The sequence below is a fragment of the Apodemus sylvaticus genome, chromosome 13 (assembly GCF_947179515.1).
Source record: "Apodemus sylvaticus chromosome 13, mApoSyl1.1, whole genome shotgun sequence".
Lineage (NCBI taxonomy): Eukaryota > Metazoa > Chordata > Mammalia > Rodentia > Muridae > Apodemus > Apodemus sylvaticus.
The window spans coordinates 35,032,922-35,044,955 of record NC_067484.1 but is presented as its reverse complement, the minus strand read 5'-3'; the positions used below and the strand labels follow the sequence as shown (position 1 = coordinate 35,044,955).

The following is a 12,034-nucleotide window of genomic DNA, read 5'->3' as shown; positions in this document are numbered from 1 at the left end:
TCAGCTCACTTGACTCTTACAACAGCACTGTAATGTAAGTTATTTTTAAATTCTCCTCACAGACAGGCAGTGGTGGCACACACCTTTAAGCCCAGCACTTGGGAGGCAAAGGCAGCGGATTTCTGAGATCAAGGCCAGCCTGGTCTACAGAGTGAGTTCCAGGACAGTCAGGGCCACACAGAGGAACCCCATCTTGAAAAACAAAAACAAAAAAAAGAAAGAAATTGTCCTCATTAAATATATTAGGAAACTGAGTTATAGGAAGGAAGGTAAACTAGCTTGCCATGACGTCGTACATACCAAGAGTCAATCCACTCAAACTGGTTCTAGTCATGAGGTTACCAGACTTACAATATTTTCCAGTGAGGTTTAACCTCAATTTTATTTTACTAAAATAGTATAATTTAATTATAAGAACAAATAGAATTTTATTTAAGAGCAAGGTCTAAACATAAACCCACACAATTAAATCTATTAAGATGTTGAAAATCTCCTCATTTTTGACATGTAATAGTATGCTAGTGATGTGCACACAGAGTGAATACAGCCCTGACGCTAACTCATTAACCATCCGTCCTATAGGCACAGATCCTGCCAGTGTGGATCAAACACGCAGGATGTGACTAGTCTTAGAAGTACCCAGAGTGGTATTTTTAACCTACATTTTTCTTGGTTGGAACCTGCAATATTCTATTAATTCAAACTTCTGAAAGTAGATGTTTTACTGAAGGCAAAATGAGAGGTACTTTTATTCATCCAACAGTATCTTAAAGAAATTTCAGGCAAAACCTATCTCCATGACCAAAAGCCAGCTAAAGGCAGCACATTATACCACCACCGAAATTCAGAGACCTCTCAGAACTCTTCAGGACATCGTCAAAGTGCAAACAAACCCCAGAAGCCTGCTCTAATCATCTAGCAGTTAACTACAACAAGTCCTCAGGCTTCTCCTTTTCTGATCTGATCTCAAACTTCTCACCCTCCTGAACTACTTCTCCCTCCCATATTGCCTGTACCATAACCGTCCTGGTTATGCCCCCTGCTTTCCGCTGGGACTAAATTGGTTGTATTTTCTACAAACCTATAAAATGCAGCAACAGTTTATTTGTAGATGATTTTTAGCAAATGTTTCCACATGTTCAAGGAAAAGGGAATTTTCTAAGTCTGTTATTATTCCTTCATGTCTTCCTTCTTCCTTCCTGTCAGGGACCACGCCTAATGATTGCGTACACTCTCCACGTCTAATGACTGTGTATACTCTCTAGCATCAACATATCTTATGGAGGCTACACTTACTAAACACACATCATCCATTCAACCTCACACTGGCATAAATCATAGTACAAGAGACTGTGAAGAGAAAGGTAAACAAACACTGTCCCTGTTGTGTGTGGCTCCTGGTCTACTGTGCAGACCGACAACAAAACCCAACATTACAAGTGTGGGTGTTAAAGGCACTCCAGCAAGAGCAGACCAGACCAACCTCAGAGTACCAAGGAGAGCACAGCACCTAGGAGAACTATCTTAATCAATGCTACTCTTTCAGAACCACATTAGGTGTTCTGTGATATCTGTTTCATAAATAAAATACTTTTACAAAGTATTGATTTCTTTTCTTCCCAGAAAAACTTCTTAAAATTAAACTGGACATTTGCATATTTTTAAAATATTCAGAAATAATTTATGCACTAAAAAAAAGTTATCTCAAACAGAAAAATAAAAATGAGGAAAACTGGAAAATGTTAAAGTAAAATTTTTCTTGTTTTTATCCAGGGAATTATTTGACCTCTGAAAAAGTCAGACCATGTGACAGATGAGAATAAAACAGAAAAAGGAGTAAGAAAAACCCAAGCCGATAAAAATAAAATAAAATAAAGAGCATCAAAAAAAAACCCCAGCAATTAATATAAATGGTTCATGTTAAAAAAAAAAAAGTTCTAAAAATCAACTGAAAAACTTTAGAGACAGATACTAAATAATTGGCCATATAATAGTTCCTAAATAGGACTCAGTGTTTGAAAGATATTTTCATCAGTCAACTTAAAGTTACTACAAACTCTGACATAACTAAAGAGGACATGAACAGAAGCATTTAGCTGAGACAGTCTCTCTAAAGTACATGTGGGCAGCAGGCCTTTGACACAGTACAGAAACATACATCCAACTTCAGAGCCAAAACCCAGGCAACAAGGGTCTCCCGGGAGGCTTCGGGCTGAGGCTCAGGTTCAGGAGGATAAGGAAGTCGAACACTGGTGTCAGGTGCAGTGTGACTGTTCTCAACCTACTGAGCTAGCTGCAAACTTCAAAATGGCCATGCTACCTACTTTTTCATGTTTTTTAAGACTATCATAAAGCATCTAAAATTCAAGCTGGGAAAAGTATTTTTATAACAGATCAGAATTTAAAGAGCACACTGTATCTTCAAATACAACTTGTTTTATATGAATTTATGCCACCAGGAGGACTATGTGCCCATAGGTTAAGTCTTGCACTTCGAAACTTACTTTTGTGAGCTTACTGCCTCATAAATTCAGCGTATTTAGTCAATAAAAAAGCAGGCCCTGCCTCTGTTGTAGGACTGGTTTTAAGATTTTAAAATTGAGATGCTTAGAGAAAACTAAAATCCATTACTATCTGCTGGTATACATTTGTAATTTAATAAAAGCAAGAGGGATCATCTTAGGATAGATATATAAAATGAAGTGTGTGCGTATATGCACGTGTGTACCTTCACCCAAATCACCTGAGGAAAACGACTGACTTACCTGTTCATCTCCTGCTAAACCTAGCTGGGAGCTAAACAGATTCCAGAAAAAAACAAAAACAAAAAACAATTGCTAACACCCAGAGGCAGCCTCCTGCCCCTGCCTCCTGAGCGTGGGGCGGGCCTCCACTCCCAGCCTGTGCAAGCTCAGGCACAGAATCAGAACTGCAGCCAGGGCAAATACACACCGATTAACTTTTCTTTTTTTTCTTTTTTCTGTTTTTTGAGACAGGGTTTCTCTGTGTAGCCCTGGCTGTCCTGGAACTCAAGAAATCCACCTGCTTCTGTCTCCCAAGTGCTGGGATTACAGGCGTGCGCCACCACCGCCTGGCTGGATTAACTTTTCTTAAAGGTGAAATGATTCTCAATTTTCTGGATTCAGAATGTTTTATATCTGCTTCCACCAAAACACTTTAAAACTTAATTAAAGGTTTCTATGATCCACAGAACTCCCAAATAGAGTATCATTCACCATAAATTAGCTTTTCATAAGGAAACTCATGACCCCAGCTTGGGCCACTCTCCGCCCTGCCCTGCAGTGGCTCACCCTGTGGCATCAGCATCGGCATACCTGACTCAGATATCAGCGGTACATGGGACAGTCTGCTCCGGGCCCTCGTGAGGGGCCTCCGAGGGTAGTCTTCGTTAGACTGCAGGGCACCACTCTCAGGCGGGGAGCTCCCCCTCCTGTCCTCACCTGTAGCCCCACAGCCACTCCCGTTAGTCCTCTGATCATGTGCTGGGCCTGAGGACCCCCCTTGGGGCAGAGTCCTAAAGGAAAAGGCGGATCTCGTACCATCCGCGCCATTCACAACACAGGCTCGGCTGGTGGAAGGCCGCTCCTCATCAGAACACCTGCCCGGTCTCCTTTGAGACTCCTGGGGCCGGAGACAGCAGCATCTGGGGCAGACAGAGCTTTCTGCATCTCCCTCCTCCACGGCCTCAGAGTCCTCTGACCCAGCAGGGGAGCAGACACACTGTCTGGATACATCCACTTCTGGAGGGCTAGGCTCGGAGGAGCCGCCGCTGGTCACCGTCCTAACGAAGTCCGGGCTCTGGGAAGCAGTGCTGGGGGAGCTGGAGTTGCCCGCCGTGCTAGCGCTGGCGGCGCTGCTGCTGCAGCTGGGATAAACATCCTTGGATTTTTTCTTCTCAGAAACATCCCTAGCTGCTTTCATATCGGCTTTGATCTGCTCGCTGGTGACCTGACAGCCTTTCTCACAGCTGCTCTCCTCCAGGGGAAATGGCTTTGCCTGGTCCATCTGATGGGAGTTGTTGGACCTCTTTCGAAGTGGAGTCTTGCCTTTTCCACTTACTGCTTACAGAAAAAGAAGAATGACCCGGGGAAAAGAAAAGATTTCAGTACAAATTCCAGACAAAAGGCAAGAGTAAATGTGAACAGGAGACTTGTCACCCAGCCGTCTTCTTCACTGTCTGCACCTATCTCTAGGGCTTCGCTCCAGCTTGCCGGCTAAACGCCTCCATGTTCTGATTTGAATCTAACTTCCCATCCCCCCCCCCTACCTGCACCCTGCGCCCAGCCCAGCGTCTCCATCAATATAGGCCTTCCTTAGCACTGAAGGGCCTGGGGTACTGTGCAATCCCTTGGTGTGCTCCACCCTAAGGCCTGAAACGCTGTGGTCTAAGTTGTCTACCTGACTTCAACTGGACTAAAGGCTCTCAGGGACAGATGGAACCTGACCCTTCCCAGCACCTACAAGGTCACTACAGCACAGCGAGGCTCAATGGATACAGACAAAATAAGCAAAGACGGCTGGTTGCCGGCCAGCACAGTTTAGTTGCCTGCTTTCAAAACTGAATTTTCTAGGAAAAATTCATAAGTCAGCTGGTCCCATTCTTCCTACAGTTTAGTTTCCTTGAAAGTTTTCAGCCACAATGTATTATTTGAATTTTAAAAAGAGTGAACTAAAAATTGAATCGGCCAGTGGTCAGTAAATTACTCTAAGTCCAAAAAAACCTGAGCCTTCCAAAATAAAGATTATATATGATTCAGGTACAATGTTAACTGGGTACTGAACACTCAAACACATTAAGAGGAGGAAAAGAGCACACAGTTTAGAAAAAGTAAAAAGAGACTGAAAGAAGTATCCTTTGTTAACAATACCGAGCGCATGGCTATGAGCACGAGGAGAAGCTGGGTAAGGAAGCACTGTGACCCAAGACAGGAAACAACTATAGTATGAGCACGAGGAGAAGCTGGGTAAGGAAGCACTGTGACCCAAGACAGGAAACAACTATAGTTTCTTAGCAAGGCAAAGAGAATCAGCTGCTGCCTGGGATGAATGGGAAGCCAGGAATTATTTAAAAAACAAAGCAAAACAGAACAAAACAAACAAACAAAAACACCCAACTTATTTTAGGTCAGTGGCAGAGTGCCTGCCTGGCATGCTAAAGGCCTTGGTCCAAACCCTCAGCACCACAGAACCCACATAAACACAGGGAAGCCCTGCATTCCTGCTCTTCGGGACTCCCTCGCACTGCAGCAGCCACCAGACCCAGACGACAGCTGGACAGAGTATCGTAACGGCTGTTGAGTGACCGCTGATGACCTGATACCTACTCCCCACAGCGGCAAGGCCTACTCTCCTGCTCAGCCGCTGCCTCCCTCGCTCCGTAGCACACGTTAGATGTGCCAGCTGCACTGTAAGCTGCAGTGCTCACACATCATGGAGGCCGAAGGGAGCGGTTCTGAAGGCTCCCACTGCAAGCCAGAGTCGGGGGTCTTCTCTCTCACCTGCCGTTTCCCTGGACTGTCCCGAGTCTCCAGTTTTTTCTTCCCGTTCTGAGTAACGGCGGGCACCATTCTTAGGAATCCACACTTCTTGGAGTTCTAGACTGTCTTCCTCGTCATCGCTCTCTGAATCGTGAACAGCAATTGGTGTTGGTTTTACCACACGCTGTAGACCACTAGGTCCTGAAACAAAAAGCAGGAGACGAAGAATACTTTTTGCTCAAGAGACATTCTCTCAGCAAGTACTGTTTCAGAGATCCGGGGTCACAGAGATACTTTTGGCAGGGCAGCCTCTGTCACTTAGTCAAACACTCAGGTGAGATTCTGTCACAGCATTTTAACAAGTTAAGGCCATTATGACAGTATGGAGTATGCCTAGAATGGTGACTAGAAACAGATTAAACATGTCCCAACTTCACTACTTCAGAAAGCGTAACAGGTCATCCTAAGAGAACCAAAGCAACAGTGGCAGTATTTAAAGACTAAGCTACAGTTTCCCAGTTTTGCAAACATATCAGCCAAGCAAAGCAGACAAAGCTCAGAATGCATTAAGTGAGAGAGCGGACCTGCCCTGAGGGCCTCGTGCTGCCCTTTGGTAGGGGGAGGTGCCTGTATAAAGCATGCAGGAGCCCCATTCCAGACCCTCCGTTCTTCTGACCTGGCCCTGACAAGTGGCTGACATTAGTACGACTAACAAAACGCAAGCTGCAAGGAATCTGGTCTGCCTGACCCCCAGGACACTGTACAAGCCCAGGAAGCTGACACCAAGTCTACTGGGTGGGTGACTGCCTCTGTATCGAGGCATCGAGGTATCGTGATAACAAATCAGAAAGGACAGTGCTGCGTTCTAACCTCCCATCAGAAAGCAAAGAGCTGCTCACGGTCGCTAGGGGCCTATGGCACTATCCTGCCACTGCAGTCAGAGAGGAGGCTCTGGTCTACTCAGTGGCCAAGTTCAGGCTCGCCTCCTCCTCCCCCCTCTGAAATGAGGTCAGAGTGGAAGCACATTTTTTTTTCTTTAAGTTAAAAAAAAAAAAAGCTTCTGGGCCATTCATAAACGGGCATTTACTCACATCATTTTCACAACTCTCTTCTGACCTCTCACACTTATGACTTCCTGCGCAGACAGGCACACACATGTATACATACACACACACACACACACACACACGAGAGAGAGCAAGCTTGCTGTGTGTACTGAACACTGCTCATACAAACAGAAACATACTTAATGGGGTTCTTTCTCTCAACAATCTGACGGCTTTCTTTTTCTACATCCACACATAAGATAGTAAAGAAGAAAAAGCAGTTGTTGATGTTGTTTATTGCGGCTACAAAGAAAAGAGAAAAAAAAAGCAAAAAACAAAAGGACGCAATCACGTAAGCTATAGCTGCATACGACACAGAGACTAGCAATGACTTCTAACTTCTCCATAGTGAAGAGCAGCCAACACTGCAGAGCTGTTCTCGGTACTTCCTGTTCTCCGTTATGCTCGGCTCTGCTGCCCTAAGGATGGATGGAGGAAGACTGGCGTGGTTACCTGCTTGTTCCTCATCAGCGTCCACAGGAAGAGCTCCCTGATGGTGAGCTGCCATCCCGCTTCCACTCTCAGCCGCCACTTCTCCATCTTCCTGCACCATGTCTTCCATATCATTCAATGCTTAAATAAAAATAAAGTAAAAACTAAAGGAAACACAAACAACTACATTGTGTGCAAGACTGTGGCAGTGTTAAGGACAGAATACCCTGTCACTGTAACTGCTTCAGGAGAGAGATAAAGAAGTGGCCACCTAACAACAGAAAAGGAAATCACAGCTAGAAAAGGATTATTGCATCAACCAATGTTAGACAAAAGCAGGGGAAAAGGTCACAGTTGATACAAAAGACCGTTTTCATCTCTGAAGGGGACAGCTAGATGATATCTCCATTAAGGTGTTTGCTTGATGATCATTATCATCTTATGAACAATGACCCTTGTGGTACCCGCTGTCTTATCCAGGCTATACTGAGCATGCAAACTCAAATTCTATCATTCTTACAGATGTTCTTGAGGTTAGGCTGTGATCTATTGATTAATGCATAGCAAAAATCATTAATCAACTGCATATAGTTTATAATACTTTAATGGCATTTAAATGCTGGATCTTCTCTAGTGTTTACTATACCTAGTGTGTACCAACGATGAGAACATGAGGTTTTATTCTCACATTATTCCAAAGGATAAGTCTTGTGAAAACTTTAAGAGCAGTAAGTTTCAACTTACAACGGCTAAAAATAGCTGACATCACCAGTTGTTTAAAAAAATTAAGCGTAAAATCTCTCAAGGCAATATGCAAGACATTCATCCCTGCATTTAATCAAGCAACATCATACTTCCTCAAAAATCTTTGGATGATCTCAGTTTATGTCAGAACAACAGCAGTGTTGAATACAATAATGACATTTTGCAACAAAAGGTATTCTCCTCTCTGCTGAGCTATGGGCACACTTTCCCATTGCCCTCTATCACCACAATTGCACTTACAGGGTTTGTATAGTTTTGCACTGAATTGTAAGAACTTCCCAGAGATGAGTTGTGCCTTTCCAATCTGTGTCCCCGGTGCCTGTGACATGTACATGGCAGGACTCTTGGGACACGTCAAATGGACGATATGCCGTTCGCGCCTTACCTCATCTCTACTACCTACTGGCTCTACACTTCATTGTACCTCTTGCAGCTCGGGTCAAGAGGCTGACCAGACTCTACGCTTACAGTATCTATGAGTCTGTGTATGAAAATAACAAAGTCGGGAGCCATCTACAGCCTCATTTACTCAAAAAAGGGGAAAGTTTAATGTTAGAGAAAGATCTAGAGCTCAATATAGAGTTGGCATTTATGATGCTATTCTAAATGACAATGAATAAGGAGAGAAGAGGAGGGAGGGAGGGAAAGGATGGGAGGAGGAATGCTAAACAAGGTCGAAGTCAGAGCAGAAGAATGGCTAGAGACCCTGGCTTCAGAGTCAGTCTGGTGACTTTGCAGAGACAAAAAGGTCTACAGGTAACTCTCCAGTCAGGACATCTATGTTCACCAGATGCCTTCAATTACAAGTCTTCCCACAGGAACAGGACACCCTATTTCTTAATAGTTACAATGTCTACGGGAAAGACAAAGATGGGGTGTGTAGAAGGAACCTCGTGGCACCTGGGTTGACATACTGCAGCTGGCCAAGAACTATTAAAGCATCGGGCAGGTCATTACAGAGCTGAAATTTTACCAGTTGGAATTAGCACACGTACTTCTCTGCTGCAGAGTTGTGAAGCTTTAGTTTGTGAAACATGCCCATGACTACAGCTGGTGCTCATCTCTTTCTCATTTCAATAGTTGGAGAGACTGCTTTGCCACAGGCCTCAGAGTTAAAACTTGGTTAAATTAGGCCTCTAATGCTACCAGTGTACCCTAGTCCCCAGGATCTATCAGTCCTCCCCACTCTGAATTCTCTGATAGACTTTGTGTGTGTAGACAAAGAGTGAGAAGCCCAAACAAGAAAGACAAGAAAGCCGGGCCAGGGCCAGACAGGCCAGAGCAAAGTTCATTTGTCTCCGGAGCTCATGAAAGATCTGCATTACCATCGGCTGCAAACGGTGCCTCTCCTGGTTGTAGGTCTTGACGAAAGTCATTGTCCTCATCAGAATCATCTGGGTGATGGTGATTGTTGTCGTGGATGTTGGCGTTATTATTCTGAGCATTGTTATCATTGTCATTGTTAGAATTCTGGTTGCTGACAAGCGCTGAGGAAACCCCAATTCCAGTTCCTGCACTCAGACCAACTCGAGCACAGCCCTGGACAAATACATCATGTGCTTAGTAATTTGGGCTACTACACACAATACCTTATTAGTAACCTTTCATTTATCTTTACATAAGGACTAGTATTTAAAATTACAACTTAAGAAACGTTTTAAAATATATATAAAAGGATCATTCAAGGCTCACAACATTCCAAGCACTAAAGCCTCCCTAGCCTGATCTGTGAGCATCGGGTGCATCCTGGGAGAGAGCTGTGGACAGTACACACCCAGTAAGTGGGTCAGCTGGGAACTGAAAACAGCTTCTGTGACCTATGCTTTTTCAGTTCTAATAAACTGTCAACAGCGAGAACAGAGCCACAGCAGCACGGAGCACCATGAGCACAATTCTGTGCATGAGGCAGCTGTAAATTACATTTTATACAACTGCGCAACCTTGGACATATAACTTATTAGGAGATGGGGGTAAAGTCAAGCATTTCCAAAGGAAATACCTGCTCTTTAGACCTGAGTGCTTGCTGGCCCGTCTCTAAGCACTTTGGGAGAAGCCTCTGTCCTGCCGCAGATTTGTAGCTTCACCCCATCTTACCCTTCATTTACAAAAGGGAGGCAGCATCCTTTCCCTTCCCTGAAGAGTCCTTTATTAACATTCACTGATAATAACAAGAGGCCACCCATTACTACAAATGTTGTACCTTCTCTGAAGAAGGAACTTTTAAAAAGTTACAACTATACAACACCATAAAGGCACATTTATTAAGAAGAAATAAAACATCAGACTGTTTTCCTTTCTTCCATGTATCAGAAGAGACCGAAAAGAACACAATACAAAAACTTTTCTCAACTATGATTTACCTTGGGTGGCTCACGAAACATCTGGTCCAGTGAAATAAACTCCAGGCTGGGCAGTAATTCAACAAACTGGCCAAAAGAATCCAGCTTCAAAGCATGGCACCGCACGAGGTTGATATCGACCAGTCGAGTCCACCTTGAGTGGTCTGTTCAAAGTGACAAAACAGAACGTACTCAAGTAACTGATGAAGTTTTGCTGCAGATCACAAAAGACTTTCCTTGCAATCCTTTTCCTCTGAGTAACTTCTCCTTACTCATGGTCTTTAAGGCTTGATGACTCCCTACTATGATGCTTCCATAGCTAATTTCACTGTGAGAGAAACATGACACAGGAAACACTGATGTGAAACCAAGGTGGCCCTGATTTAGATGTCATCTCTTCATCAGCCTACAGCCTTTAAGCAACAGGACACTGGGTAAAGCAAGCACGGCACAGTCACTTGTCGAACAGATGCACCTGCTTTGACAGAATGAGAAGAACTAGATGCTTGCTGAGATGGACAGCTCTCCTGAACATACTTAGTACAAAAAATAAGGCACAGGACAGGTTACACATAGGAAGATCTGTCTGGCTATAAATCACTTTAAATGCTATAAATGTATAGGATGTAATATGCACAAAGTAATTTGTCCAGAAGAATATATAAGAAACTGTTGATGATGGTTACCTTGAGAAGAGGAGACTTTTCATTTTGTACCTTTCTGCACTGTCTGAAATTTATCAAGTGCATGTATTACTTTAATTTAAGTGTTAACAGGAGTTCTGAATGATGGGATTATAAGCCATTTTTTGTTTTCTTCTTTATACTCTTCTGTATTTAAGAAAAACAAACCAAAAACCCAATAAATGTTATTTTTTAAAATGATCTATACCTGCTATATACTAAAATTCCTAATTTCCAGTAACACGTGGGCCACTGATAGGTGAGGTGCAGCCACTGTGGCACGCCATCTCAGAGGAGGCTCGACAGCACTGAACAGTCCCGCAAGCGGCTCTGCAAAGAGGTGCAGGTTGTGGCCATTGCTCTGACAGCAGAGGCCAAGGACTCAGTAAGAAGTGCAAGGGTCTTTGCGTGGTTAAAGTAGACATCACAAGAAACTCATGCTCAAATTGCCTATCTACTCAAAGCCTTGTGAACACAGACATTTCAAGGCTATGAACAGCATTACTCTTTTAGAGAAGATGAACTTGTGCCATTAGGAAAAAATATCAAAGTACCGGAATTCACTCGCATACATGATAGGGGTAGGCAGGAGAGGCTGAGATGAAAACAGGACTTCTGGTCAATAAAAGCTTTCACTTCAGGTTAGAGTTCCAGAAGTCACAAAAGGAAGAGTTTAGAAATATGCCCATATTTGTCTTTCCAGATGATGTGCCATCTTGAAGGTAATTCTCAAGGAAACAACAGTCTAGGTTCTGGGCTGTGACTCGTAATCGTCTGTGAAAAGATGTGTGTGTGAAGACCAGCACACAGAAATCTGTAACCGGGGCAAGGTAAACGTCTATGCTAAGAGCTGTAAAAACTGAAGGAGATTTCCAGCTCACTGAATAATGGTTCTCAAAACTTTTATGAACAATCCACAAAAGATATATGTATAAAAGATATCTACATTAGGAATATAATGATATCACATTAAAAAAGACATTATTTCACTGCCAAAAAATATAGCGGTATTTCCAAGTTTACAGTACCTGAGATCCAATTGTACGGGTTGTGTAGATGAGGACAGTTATAAATTGCCAGATATTTGATACAGGAAAAAACTTCATTGACTGCCTTCATCCCGATATCGGTAATGATACCAGGATTTTCTACTACATCAGCCAAACCATACTTCACCAAATCTGCATTCGCCATTCTGCCTAGAAAGAAAT

General features: G+C 43.4%; 1 protein-coding gene across 7 annotated transcripts in view; it reads right to left on the bottom strand.

The window, feature by feature from the left end:
- Fbxo38 (F-box protein 38) overlaps positions 1-12,034 on the bottom strand; it is a 45,160-nt gene that overhangs the window by 8,290 nt on the left and 24,836 nt on the right. For 3 of the 7 annotated variants that reach the window (XM_052155206.1, XM_052155205.1, XM_052155208.1), the window contains exons 10-15: positions 11,852-12,022; positions 10,162-10,304; positions 9,127-9,340; positions 7,058-7,177; positions 5,520-5,699; positions 3,336-4,082 (exon numbers count right to left, since the gene is read on the bottom strand). In XM_052155206.1, coding sequence (XP_052011166.1) covers positions 3,336-4,082; positions 5,520-5,699; positions 7,058-7,177; positions 9,127-9,340; positions 10,162-10,304; positions 11,852-12,022 — 1,575 coding nt within the window. The remainder of the gene's footprint in view (positions 1-3,335; positions 4,083-5,519; positions 5,700-7,057; positions 7,178-9,126; positions 9,341-10,161; positions 10,305-11,851; positions 12,023-12,034) is intronic. The other 4 variants (XM_052155207.1, XM_052155209.1, XM_052155210.1 and 1 more) reach the window with 3 other exon arrangements.